A 13,769-nucleotide genomic window follows, 5' to 3' on the forward strand; every position below is an offset into this window, starting at 1 on the left:
GTGAGTAAGATACTTCAAAACAGCAACCTAAGAACTCTAAATTATAGCTGATAAGAGATTTGTGCAATATATTCTCCTTAAAGATATCTGTATTATTACTTAGAATACACTAGATTATTGACTCTTGGGTTACTGAAGACTAAGGACTGTATCATAATTTTTTTTATTGCTTCTAGCACCTAAACTACCAAGTCCTTCACAGATACGCAATGAATGTTGAATACGAACAATATAAACTTTTAATACTTCCATAATCTCTACACCTGCCTTTTACACTTTGAACAAGTATTTTAAAATTAAACTTTTTTTCCTCGTTAAATTGAGCACCATTCTTATTTTAAACTTTAATTTCTTCCCAGTACTTTATTCCATACTCCAAGAAAGGGATATTATAGTGATAAAGTACCAATAAATTCTAAGTATATGAACTATCCTTGCCTCTAAATAATTATTGAATACATCCTATCTCCATGTTTATTGCTATTATTCAACTTCGGAACTCTATATTATCATCTCACCTAGATTACTGTTATCCTCTTCTTTACTCCTAGTTCTGTTTCTCATCTGCTGATAGGCAAATCTGATAATGCCTGATTATAAACACCAGGAAAGAAAAGGAAACAATAATGGAATGGAAAAGCATAATAGTAGTCCCAAAGTAACATGAGGGGAAAAAATAATTGAAAGAAGAGATCCCTGATAAAATTAATAAAAAAGAAAAGAGAAAATGAATTAAAATAACTAATAAACCTACTATAAAATTATAGAAATAAAAATAAAGTATGTCAACTTTGAACTAAATGCGGATGGAATTTTCCTAATAAAAATAGATGTGTCAAGCTGGGTTTAAAAATTAAACAGAACATTTTGTTAACAAAAGATGTACTTAAAAACATGAGCTAAATAAAAGGAAGAGATGCTAAGATTCCATTAACATGGAAGCAGAAAGCAAAGTTAGCAATATTAATATTAGATATGATGTTATTCAAGCTTAAATTCACAAAAATGAGATAAAGTGTTTATTATATAATGATAACAGATATAAATCATTTAAAAATATAATCGTAATGTGATTTTAAACTAGTACTAAAATAGATTGAAGCCCCCAGAGTGTGGGTTATTTTCCCATGTGAGCTCAGTAAACTTAATGAAAGGAATCAAACTGGGTTTATCCTAGAAGGGACTTCGCCCAAGACAGTCATCTAGAGTGGCATAGCAGCCCAACAGACATATGCAACTCTCACAAGTCCAGGGTTTGAGGGCTAACGTCATAAGCAACCACTACAGATGCATTTCCTTCATTGGAAGTTTCCGGTGAACTATTTCATCCAGGATCACAAAGTAGTCCATAAGATAGTCAGCACTAAAAATATGCCAAACGTGGACTGTACCAATGACAAATTATAACAGTCAAATAAGTCTTTTCCTTTTAGAATTCATCATTTTGAAATTTATATCAGTCAACCACAGAGAATTGTTTGTAAAGAAGACAGATTTGTAATGCCCAAAATTAACCAGCCTGTCTTTATTTTTGTTTGGTTCTTCTAATTGGTACTACCAAAAAAATACCCTAGAAGAATGAGAATTAGAAAATATACTTTATTGAAGAACTGTCTGAACCTTCTTAAAAGTATAGTGTAATAAAGTTCCACTTTATGGGATGAATCCAAGTTTCTAGGCATTTTTACCAGAATGATGAAAGCAAGTTCACAAAGAAAAACAGAAAAATCTAAATGCCTCAAACTAATAATCATTACATTTCTACAAACTACCCACAAAATCAAGAACTCTGAAGAAATATAAACTTCCTACTTGTTGGAAAAATTTCTTTAATAAAGAGAGAAAATCCAAAGTTTATTTGAGATTTTAATTTCTATTCTTATTCACAGTTGTTTAAGGACTATATGCCCAGGAGAAAAAAAAATTTGATAAATTTAACAACTCTAGTTGTCTAAAAGAATTACAGGATAGAGTTCAAATACTTTTGCATCACACATTAGGTTCTTTATTATCTGATCCCTAAATACCTTTCCAGCTCCTACTGTGGCCCCATATGCACCCCCTCTGACCTAGCAATAGTGGCTTATTTGTAGTTCTTCAAATGTAAGACTCTCGTTGCTTTGTTTTAGCCTATGTCTTTTTCTTTTCTCTGCTTAAAATGTCCTCACTTTCTTTCACCTGTACAACTTCAACTCATTTTTAAACAGGGTATCCTGATATCTCCTCTCCCTCCCCTGGCTGAGTTACCTCTCTTTTGTACTCTCATAATAATCTGTATATATCTTTATGATAAACCTTACATTTCTCTATTTTAATCCATTATTTCCTGTCTTCCTTTTTAAATGGCATCTTTTTTAGGACATTGACCATGTCTAATCTACCTCTGTATTCCCAATAGTTACCTAGCACGGGACATATTACTCAGAAGGTACATGTACATATGGTCTGCCTGTTCATTTGTCTCTTCCCCTCTTTCTTTCTCATGCACATTTACACACACACACACACACACATGCACACACGCATGCACGTATGCACATACAAACTGAGGCATATTCTTTTTGAACATATCTCTGGATGGGCTAGGTGGGGAGGGAGTTACTTTTTCCCAAATGATTTCTCACTGTTTCAGAAATTTACAATTTAAATGCTTAAAAATTTCTTCCTACAGTTGTCATTACTTTAAGAGGTATTTCAATTGAGACTATAACCAAACACATGGTGAATGGTAACCATGACAAGCCATCTCAGAAGTTTATACACAAAAGAATGTGGATGAACTAGCACAAAACCATTTCTATTACAAAAATTAAATATAGCAAAGAAAAATAATCTCAGGAAATCCAGTGTTTTCTTTATATGTTAAAGTCTAGGTTTTCTCTGAGAATCGATTAAGTCAGTATAAATGAATAAAACAAGTTGAATGCTAAGAAATTTCTAACTCAAGGCCTGAGAAAACTAGAGCATACAACAAAGAACCTGTATATTTATGTAAATAGTATTTGATGTTATTTGGATACATCTAGAAATTTAGAAAATGAACAAAACTTAAAACTTTTGGTTAAGGTTTCCCTGACTTTAGTCTCTTTCTTTTCAAACCCATTCCCTAAATTTTTGATAAAATCACTCCAAAAGCACAAATCTATTCATGTTAGCTCTCTGCTTAAAAATCTTTAATGGTTCTCCAATACTTAGGACATAAAGTCGAATTTCTACAAAAGATTCTTCACAATCTGATCCCAACCTGTCTTTCCAGTTTCTATTCCTATCAATCATTTTTCACTAATCTGTAATTTACTATATTAAATCATTTATTCCAATAACTTCTTGTTCTATCTCCATTAGTCTTTCACATACTGTTTCTTCTGCCTAGATTATTCTACTCCCTTTCTACTGATGGAATTCTACTTCTCCTTCAAGGCTCAACTCAAATAGCATCTGCTTTGGAAGCCTTTCAAGATTCCACAAGGCAGAGTATTTGATTCCAACTTATGTGCTTGCACAGAATTTTGTACATGCTCTAACTTATAGCTTTAGATGTTTACATGTCTGTCTGTTATTACAGGTTAGAGTAGAAGGCAGGAGTTACGTTATTGTTCCCAGTTCGAAATACAAAATCTGTCTCATAAAGTAATTTAATAAATACTTGTTTAGGCTTTCAATTGTTTCAAACCATTTGATATGATAGTTCTTGAAACTTCTCAAATAGATTAAAGATTCTAAGACTGTTTTACCTGAAATAATATTTTTTTGCTTTGCTGTGTTTATTAATTATTTTAACTGACTATCGCTACATTGATTGTGCAATTATTTTCATTTAAATTGAGAGGAAATCTTACAAAAATATTCCTTTAGTCTAAAGATATAGAAATACTCACTTCTATATTTGGCAGCGTTATTGTCACCTGTTCACCTTTGCCGACCTCAAGCTCTCCTTCACAAGAAGTGTCAACCGAAGCAGGTTTGAAGTCATCTAAAAAAAACACAGATACATATTTTTATAAAATGCAACAACACCTGAATACCTGGATATCAAAAATACTAGTATGTTTTAGAGTGATAAATAATTTTTCGACAACCAGAAATTGAAATGGTTTAGAAGAATCTTTATATTACAAATAAACACACAAAACACAATCCAGTTTACCTCTATATGTATAATATTCTGAGAAAAGAAAATAGCTATACTCTATAAAACAGTATTCCTCAAACCATGCCCCCTGGAATCCTGTTTAAATCAAGATGAACAAGACTAAGATGTTCCATTGGATTTAGACTTTTGCCTTTGGGGCTCCCCTGTTAATATTGAGGTAAATCTCTTGGGGTTTAGGATAATGTCAGTATTTTCACAATTGTTAAAAACTGATATCAATAGAATGCTTTCAATTTTCAGTCTTTTTCTCCTGTAAATTTTTTCAAGTCACCTTGGGTGCTTACTACCACTTGTGTGCTGTCCTAACAGAATACAAAATGAATGCATACATGGCAAAAAATTTAACAAAAAGCAATCTTATTTATTTAACAGCTTGAGTTTTTCATGGATATGTACACCATTAAAGGATGTATAAATTTAACAAAATGTGCCACTTCAGAAGAACTTAAAATAGTTTTTATTTTGAGTTAAATCACATAATTCAAATGACATCATTAAAACATGTCACATAGAAAGAATTTAGGGTGCTGATATATTTCACATGCTGAACAAGCTTAAAAACCTCTAAGAAATGAAAGCTACTTAAAAATAATTCACATCAATATATATCGATGACTGATAATTCTGATATAGAATTCCTTGGGCTATATCTATTTTTCTAGGTTGGCTCTATATTGAAATATAGCACATATGCAAAATAGAACATAAATCATAATTCTAATTATAATCAGCAACCAGATTAAGAAATAGAACATTATCGGCCCCTGAGGGGACCCTCCCAGTTACCCTAAACCCCAAGAGATTTACCTCAATATTAACAGGGGAGCCTCAAAGGCAAAAGTCTAAATCCAAAGTAATAAATATTTATTAGTGAATATTAAGGGACCACAATGGGCAGATCTTAGGAAAAGAGAATCTTCCAGTGCTCATCAAATCATCACTCTGTCAATAAACAAAGGCTAGCCTTGCTTCACAATGACAATTATAATAGTAACCATTTATGGAAAAACTTACTATGTGCCAGGCAGCTTATTTAATATTTCATATTTAATTCTTATAGCAACTCTAGGAAAATAAATGAAATCCATTCCCATTTCTCACATATAAATATAACCAATTCACACAAAGTTTTCTTTATAATATGGTTTATTCTTCATGCTACTTTAATTCAAAACTGAATACATGCAATAACCATCTCTTCAAATCTTAATGCTTATTCCTAGATATTAAAAAATGGATTAAAAATTAACAAACAATATGAAAAATATGAAAGAGTTTGATTTACAATGTATCCTTAGGTAGTATAACTGAGGATAAAGATTAGACTGAGAATAAATTGGGGAAGCTGTTAGTAGTAGCAAGGTAATGAGAAAGATAACGGATAATTAAGATTTAGATGATTGAAAGAGGTTTTAGACTTAGGGAAATAAGTGTTAATATCAATTGATGAAAAGACAGTGATATTAAAGGGAAAAAATCTAAACTGAGCTTTGAGTATCACAGAAATAAAGAGAAAATATAAAGTAGAAGACAGAAAAATCCAAGAGAATGAACTAAGACATAAAAAAAAATAACAATAACAGCCATAACTTACATGCTAATAGTTCATTAAAAACTTTTTTCCTAATCACTTTCACCTCAAAGCTTCACAACAATCCTGGAAAGTAGTGAATATCCCTATCTTACAGATAAAGGAAGTGAGGGTGTAAGAAATTAATCCTCTTGCTCAGGATCATGCTATTAATATCTGCTAAAACTAGAAGAAAGAATCACAAAATCCAGCTAGAATAAAAAGATGAGAGGTTAGCCATCAACATCTGACATCAGTCTAATTGATATCAACATCAATGGGGAAAGAAAATAACTTCAGTATTAGCTAGTAAATATCATTTGTGACTCTAAAGTAAGAACCAAAGTCATTTTATAAGGATGTATACAACAGAAATGAAGTAACTGCGACTTAAAATATTTTAATACAAATAAGTTATCATCATGGGCTATGTAAGTGCCCACAATAACTAATTAGTGTTAAAATGTCTTCAACTTTCTATTTTCAACTATCTTTCAGGGTTCTGCTCATCAGTGTAAGGATTCCTCTAAATATTCCTCAACCTTCTTCATTACTCACATCTAATCACTATGTCTTCTTTCATACTATCTTTCAGAGCCATATCCTTCCATTCTTGGGGAAGACAAACTAGTTTTTCAATCGACAAAAGGCTAAACTATCAAAGTACCTCAACCTTGCTCTTCAGCTTTTCTCTGAGCTTTTGCTTAGAATTTGAATCCCAAAATCACAATTTCTTATCCACTCTATAGCATTTACCATGCCACTCATCAAAACCTAACATACATTCTCTGAAATTATTTAACTCTTTGTAGAAATGTCCTATTGGACTGTAATTTTTTAAAGCGCAATGCCTCGTACCTTAATTCCTCCAGAATTGTGGCTCCTAGCACAATGCCTTTAATATTATGGGTATGGAAGAGACCTTTGTAATTGATTCTGGTTCATATTGTTAACCCTTCTCTGAACCACCTCCAAAGCTACTTAAGTATAAACTTATTAAGTCAAATTATGTGTAAAACGCTTCTTTTCTAATTGTTTCCTGAGGATCAGATTCATCTCTACTTTAAGACTATCATTTATTTAGGGTAGATATTGCCATATTCCTTTTCTACTTTTCACTGGCACACTTTTTTTCTCATAGAGGACACTCATTATTTAATATCTGACAAAAGAATTCTCTGTAATAAATATGTAAAACATTAGAAATGACATTCTAAAGTAAAACTATGGCCCTCTGATCTCCCATGTTTTTCTCACAGTGACACAAAGGATAATATCGGGAAGTATTGTCCTATAGCTGAGTAATGCTCTGAAGTCAGACAGGTAACCCAAAGCAGTGAAGCAGACCAGAGGGAACTATAGTGACCCTAAGAAGGAATAAGCCCAGTCTCGAGAGGACAACCACTACTTGGTTCTAGCCGACTGCTGCCAAAAGGAGTATGGGCTTAGTGTTGCTGGGTGACCTTCTGACTTTTTAAAAAGAAGCTGGCAATCCAGATTTTTGTATAAAAGATTTTGATTTTTAGGTACTTACAATTGATTCATATTAGTTGTAAATAGTTAATCGTGCAGGTCAAAGCATCTCTAAAGTCAAATTTAGCTAATAGGCTGTTAATCTCTAGCCTCCGTTTTAGTGTTTAAAAAGTGATTATTTTTCTTTATAAATAATCACTTTTGATCTTCACAAAAAGTTTTCGAATTGAATATTCTCATCCATATTTTTACCAAAGGGGAACTCCTCTGTAATGAAGCCAGTAAAAGATGAAGTCAGGAATTCAAGCCACATACTCTATCTGCTCATATTATTAGCCTCTTTACCTTATACTTACAGTTCTGAACTTCTGTGTATATGTGTTTTTGTTGGGAGGATGGTGTTAGGAGACGAAGGATAGTCATAAGTTCCTATGGAAATTTGATGAAAATTACAGACCAGGTACAGATCCTTTCCACAGAAAAATGCATATATGAACATACATATCAAATGCTGTATATTTTCAAGGGATTCACAAATCTCTGAAGCTTATACATAGATGCCTATAGTATATGAGACAACTAAAAAAACAGAAATGCACTCAAAGTATCTGTAGCTTTACTTCATGATAAGCATGAATTTGTAATCAATAAGTCTATCAAAACTATTCTGAGCCTATTTACATTTCTAATTATTCTACTGTTAGAATTAACAATTCTTTTTATTACTTGTTATCTTAAGTAGTGCTGTCTTTTATTTATTTAAACAAGTTTTCTTAAAGCATACAAGTTTTCGGTTTCAAGGAGTTAAGTACAGTTCTAGAATTATATAATTTGTTGAATAATCTCAATTTCATGGCTTCCATATGCTTCCAAATGTCAAATGCATTCTTTTCTAAGTTGCTATGATTCCTGACTAAATAGTTTATTTCCTTCAGTTCTCCGTGGTTTGGAAACCTCACCATTAATTTTACCATTTATCTATTTTCTCTGGATTTCCCTCATCTATGTTATTTTCTTCACGTTTACAATTACTTATACTTATATTACATAAAGAGAAGACAAACATTTTATTATTTTGCACTTAATACTTTTTCTGTCAATGTTGATCACCTTTCTGACTATTTTGCCTATATCATCAATAATCTCTATATTTGCATTAAAGAATCCACAATTACGGTAACAAATATACTTTCTGGTATAATTCAACTAACTCCAAAACCTACACCCTTTCCAATATATTGCACTGATCAGAGATCATAAATATAATTTTAATTATATTTTTCACTAGTGTACATTCTAATATTTTCTCACATCAAAGCTTAACAACCACTTTTTTGGTAGTGGCTTCACTTGACACCTCAGACAATCTCCCTGCAGTCAATACCCCATGAGCTCATCATTTGTGACAGCAAAAAGTGATATTATTTATTAATTAGACATTTCACTGTTTATTCCCTTATCTGGATGTACATTGTAAAACTAGTACTAGCCCAAATCCAAAATTTATTCTAGTGGGTCCTGTTACTTAAATTCTTCTACTCAGTGAGGCATCTGTGACTAACAATTTAGCTTATCATTTATAAAACATCCCATGTTTTCCTACCATATGCCAGACTATTTTTTTGATAGGTTTTATTGCCAAGCCCTGATAAATGCTTTTGAAAGTCTAAGTAAATTACACTCATTGGCACTCCTAATACACACATAACTAACCCTTCAAGAATAATGGTGACTACTGTTTATTCTCTACCATGCAGCAAAATAATGTGCTAAATTCTTTATGTTATCTTATTTAACCCTTAAAAAACTCTGAAATTTAGATATTATTACCGTTCGCATCTTAAATTTAGATATTATTATCATTTCATATATTTAAAAAACAGACTGAGAGCTTAGAGAATGTTCCCAAAGTTACATTACATATACATGTGGTGCTCTCCAGAATTCACATACAGGTTTTTCCAAAGCCTCAGCACACTGAACAGGCATAATTACCCCTTTAATAAAGAAAATGTTACTTTATCCCAGAGTACATTGACTTGAGAATTTATTATAAATTAGATTTGCCTGCTCTGTATGAAAAGTCAGATCTCCTATTGTATAGTTTCCTTCCCTAACTCTGAGTCCTTAAGAGTATCATCTGAGAAATGAATCTATCTGCAAGAACAATGACTGGTTTTATTTAAATAAATCTAAAAATCTGCCACCTTCAACAAGAAAAAAACTAAGACTGAAAACCCTTCTAATGTCTTCCATAGGACTAAGAATGAATTCAAAATCTGAGTTTATTGTGGTTGTTATTGTTGTTTTATTTTTGCTTATTTTCATCCTTGTAACTGGATCATTGATTCTCAGACTCTGACGACACAATTCCAGCATTTTTAGAACTTTTATAAATGAAAGGCTCTGAAGCACGTGCAAAGTGCTTTTCAAAGGCTATTTTATTAATTTGGGGTTCACGCCCTTAAAGAGTACACAAAAGTTATATGAAAATACATTCTTGAGCAAATTTTTGTAATCTTAAACCTTGTAATTTGAAAAATTAAGACTACTACATACATGAGAAAAAGAGGAAAGAAGAGAGGAGATACTATTTGAGAGAAAGGCATGGAGAAACCAGATAAGACTATAACATACTTTTGTAAAATAGGACTGGAGAAGGAAAGAAACTGTACAGAGAGCACTAGTTGTCTCACTGTGGAGCGCTTTGGACGACACAGTATAGAGAATAATTAAGCGACACTCTTCAAGATCTGTTTGTAAATATTTCCCCTGTTTCTTGCATCAACTGGATATTAATTGGATATTAATTATGCTTAATAAAACCTTTTATAAAATGTAAATATATCCTTGGAGAGTTAGAAACCCATTGGTTCTTCATACTTTTACTCTGAGTTACTATAATTAGATTATTTACAACTTAAGTAAACTTTTGGGAAATGTAAGTTTTAACTGCAGCATGGAACACTTCAGAGTAAAAACTATAAAGGTCTCTGGATAGTCTAAGGATAGAAAGACTGAGAAAGGTGGAATGATGAGACACTAAGGAAGGGCAGGGCTGGAGAAAGGAAGTGAAAAAACACCTACTTTACAATTTTTGCTTCAGAAAAATAAAAGGTTATGATTCAATGATCTCAAAGTTTCCTTTCCGCTCTATAATTCTCTGAGAGCTATTATGCAAAGAATGAATGTTTTACATACCAAATCATAATATGCTATATTTTCCTTCCTGTAGTTTACACCATTCTATTAAAACAAAAGCTCCCTTTTCTACCTCAACAACATAAAAGAGAATAACATCAAAACCAGTTCCAGAGAACAACCAAAAGGATAATAGAGAAATCATACTGAGGTAAATGTCTTCCAATAAAGAAATTAATAACACTTTCCAACACTTTGATAATCAGTATTTGATAACTGACTGAATGAAATCAGTGGTCCAAAAGAGATACAGATTTTTGGAATGGTTCCGAATTTCTCCCCAGGAACACGCTAAATAAGAATCCTCGTCAGTAAGAGAGAGAAAAAGTGAAGAAAAGATAGACTATTTCCCCCACCAGCTTCAAGGCATTTCCTTACCACTACAGCTCGGTCCTTTGCTCTTTTCCATTTGTCACTTTACTATTTTCCTTGCCATCACTGCATCAGCCACCAGTCACGTCTATCTCCACAGTCACCACTGCAGACCTCCACAAAGTTTCCCTTTCTGCCTGCTGGTTTCACTTAAATCTCTCTGCCCAGGGTTTACCCACACCTGCTCGACTCCTGATTCTTCCACCGACCCTAGGGCTCCAGGCAGAGAAGAAGATTGCGCTGGGCACCCCATTCTCCAGCGGAATAAGTGGAGGTCTATGGGAACTACCTCGGAGATGTCTGTGCCTCCGCACCCCCATACCCAGAGCTCCCCTTTTTCTCCCGGAATGTTTTTCACTCACAGCGCACAGTGTGGAAGGCGCAGAGCGGATGTTTCTCAAAACTCTCGCCTAACTTAAGAACCCGCTCACGACTGCCGATGTGCCAAGGTCCATTCATCATGATCCTTCGTCTCCGACTTCGCCTCCGCCTCCGCCTCCACCGCTACCCACCTTCTGCCACCTCAGCCTGAAGCAGCTGCATTTGCAGCCACAGCGCTGCCACCACAGACTCCGCCCCGCGCCCAACGCGCGCGTCCCCACCAGGCGCCTCTCGCCTACTGATTGGCTGCCTGGCGAAGAGCGCCCCGCCCCCTTGGCTCCAAGGATCCTGGTCCCGCCTTCAGGCCCCTTCCCGCGTTACGACGCACGCCTCCCGGGGAACGCCGCGCAGCTGAGGTGCGCAGTGGGATCGGAGTTCTTTGGTGGAGGAACGCGAAGTGAGGATGAGGTAACGGACCCGAGGTTGTGGCTGGGGAAGGAGAGGGACCGGCTATATCAAAAGGTCAGGAGCCCAGACTCCTGGGCCAAGTGCCCCGGAATGTAGGAGTGCTTAACAAGAGAATTATCCTGTTCCACGCCTTTCTGTAGAAATCTAGTATGAAAACTGAGGGCCGGGGAGGGGGCGGGCAGACTCGGCACTAGGCCTGGTGTCTGGCCCAAGGCCTGGTAGTGCCCAAGCTGGGTCTAGAATCCGGAGTAAAGAAGCCCGCGGGCCTCTGAGCCTCTGCCCTTGGGCCTGACTGGAAGGCGACGCCGTTACCTAGGCAATCGTTTTTTGACTTGTTTCAGAGGAAGTTCCAGGTGCTCTTATGGCCGGCACGTGGAGGGAGGCGGGGTAGGGCTGGGGCGGGGATAGTGGGGGTAGGGGAAAGATTCGGAGTTCTGAACTGCAGATGTTTAGGATCAGTTGCAGCTAGATTGCATTGTGTCGTCGTCTTTTATTCATTTTATAGTGATCCGTGGAGGCAGTAACGGCACAGCCAAGACCACCATATTACCAAAGGATCAAGGCCAGAGTTCGTGCTCTGCCGACCGGGTAATAGCATTAATAATTGAAAGGTAATTTTTTTTCTGTCAAAAAGTCATCAGCTTTAATGGTAAAGATTAGAGAAGTGTTGTATTAGAAAACAAGCATCCAAAAGGAAGTTTATAAGTGGTTACTATAGCAGGTGGTGGTTTTTCAGGATAATTATGTTATCAGACTCTGTTCCCTTACTTCTACCTTAGGCAAACTTGTCAATTTGTTGTTCCAGTTAGGTAGATGAATGTGTCTCCCTCAGCCTATCTGCTTGTCTAAATTCAGCCCTTTTAAGGCATACTAAGACTGTTTTGTGTGGTAATCAAGAATTCAAATTCTGGAGCCAGACTCTTTGGGTTTGAACCCCAGCTTCATACTTTTCAGTGTGACTTCGTGCATACCAAAGTTAAGTATGCTCATTTTTAAAATTGAGGGTGAGGAGGGAATAATACTGTTTATACCATAGAGTTGTTGAGAGAGATGAGTTAATATGTGAAAGCATTTAAAGCAATTCAAGACATATATTAAAAACTCTCCAAATTATTATTCTCGAGGCTTAATTCTACTGTCATGCAACTTTTTAGGACCATCCTTAGTGGTTGCCTTCTCTTCTAAATCTTGAATTATTCTAGGAGATAAGAATTGCTATTTTGTTTACAAATAAGAGAACTGGTTCAGCGGAGCCCAGTCCTCTGACCTTTGTGGTGTGTGTATTCTTCGGTGCCATCTACTTGGCACTTAACATATTTTATATAACTTATTTTACATATACGTATTTGTATGTGTGTGTGTACATATGTGTATACTTTTCCTTCCCAACAAGAATATTAGCAGAGAATCTGTCCTATATAAATTCTTCATGACGCTTGCCTCTAAAATAGTGCTCCATACGTTTGGTGATGATGATGATGTTTCATTGTGTTAGCCAGAGGACAGGAACAGTGTTTTAAGCCCATTTTACCTAAAAAAAGCTTTCCAACCAGAAATATGAGGTTTCCATTTTGTAAAGAGAAAAGCAGAGGGTCAAGAAATTGGGTTTGGAATGGCCAAAATTTGTGCATTTTTTTCTTTCAACATGTCTTTATTAAGTACCTACCATGTGCTAGGCACTAGTCTAGCCTGGTGGTGAACCTGAGAGAAGAAAGCAACTATCAAGGGTGGTCTTTGTTTTGACCTAGTGAAGCTTACCTTCTACTGTGAATTTTCTCCAAACATATATTAAAATGAACTAGTGTACTAGCCCAGGAATAAACAAATAAATTAATGAACTAAATAGAGTCCAAAAATATACCCAAATGCCATTTCAGATTGCTGCTTTTATGTCTGTTCATGACTAATAACTTCAGGAATTTATGACAGCTATGCGCATCTGTTCTTTTTTCACCAATCTATAATCTCTTCTAACTTAAAAAATTTAGTTAGGTTCCTATTTTACACCATGCACAAAAGAGCTTTTATGTATATTGAAAATGTGAAGTTGTAAGTTAAATGAAGATATAAGTAGAACAAAATTATATAAAGACTAGAAAAAAATTAGAACATATTTTAGCTCTTGGGATGGGAAGGACCTTTCTAAACATGACACCAGTGGCAGAAGCCATAGAGGAAAAGATTGTCATACTTGACTACATAAAAATTGTA

General features: G+C 34.9%; 2 protein-coding genes across 3 annotated transcripts in view; one reads left to right on the plus strand and one right to left on the minus strand.

Annotated features, from left to right (window-relative positions):
* EAF2 (ELL associated factor 2) overlaps positions 1-11,323 on the minus strand; it is a 30,002-nt gene extending 18,679 nt beyond the window's left edge. Inside the window, exons 1-2 of the mRNA XM_036219506.1 lie at positions 11,132-11,323; positions 3,879-3,973 (exon numbers count right to left, since the gene is read on the minus strand). Of these exons, the coding sequence (XP_036075399.1) occupies positions 3,879-3,973; positions 11,132-11,231 (195 nt within the window). The 5' untranslated portion in view covers positions 11,232-11,323. The remainder of the gene's footprint in view (positions 1-3,878; positions 3,974-11,131) is intronic.
* Positions 11,324-11,446: 123 nt separating this feature from the next.
* Positions 11,447-13,769, plus strand: part of IQCB1 (IQ motif containing B1) — a 40,783-nt gene continuing 38,460 nt past the window's right edge. For both annotated transcript variants that reach the window (XM_016136947.2, XM_016136948.2), the window contains exons 1-2: positions 11,447-11,558; positions 12,064-12,169. The gene's annotated coding sequence lies outside the window, so the exon portion shown is untranslated. The remainder of the gene's footprint in view (positions 11,559-12,063; positions 12,170-13,769) is intronic.

This window comes from Rousettus aegyptiacus, unplaced genomic scaffold (genome assembly GCF_014176215.1).
Source record: "Rousettus aegyptiacus isolate mRouAeg1 unplaced genomic scaffold, mRouAeg1.p scaffold_m13_p_4, whole genome shotgun sequence".
Lineage (NCBI taxonomy): Eukaryota > Metazoa > Chordata > Mammalia > Chiroptera > Pteropodidae > Rousettus > Rousettus aegyptiacus.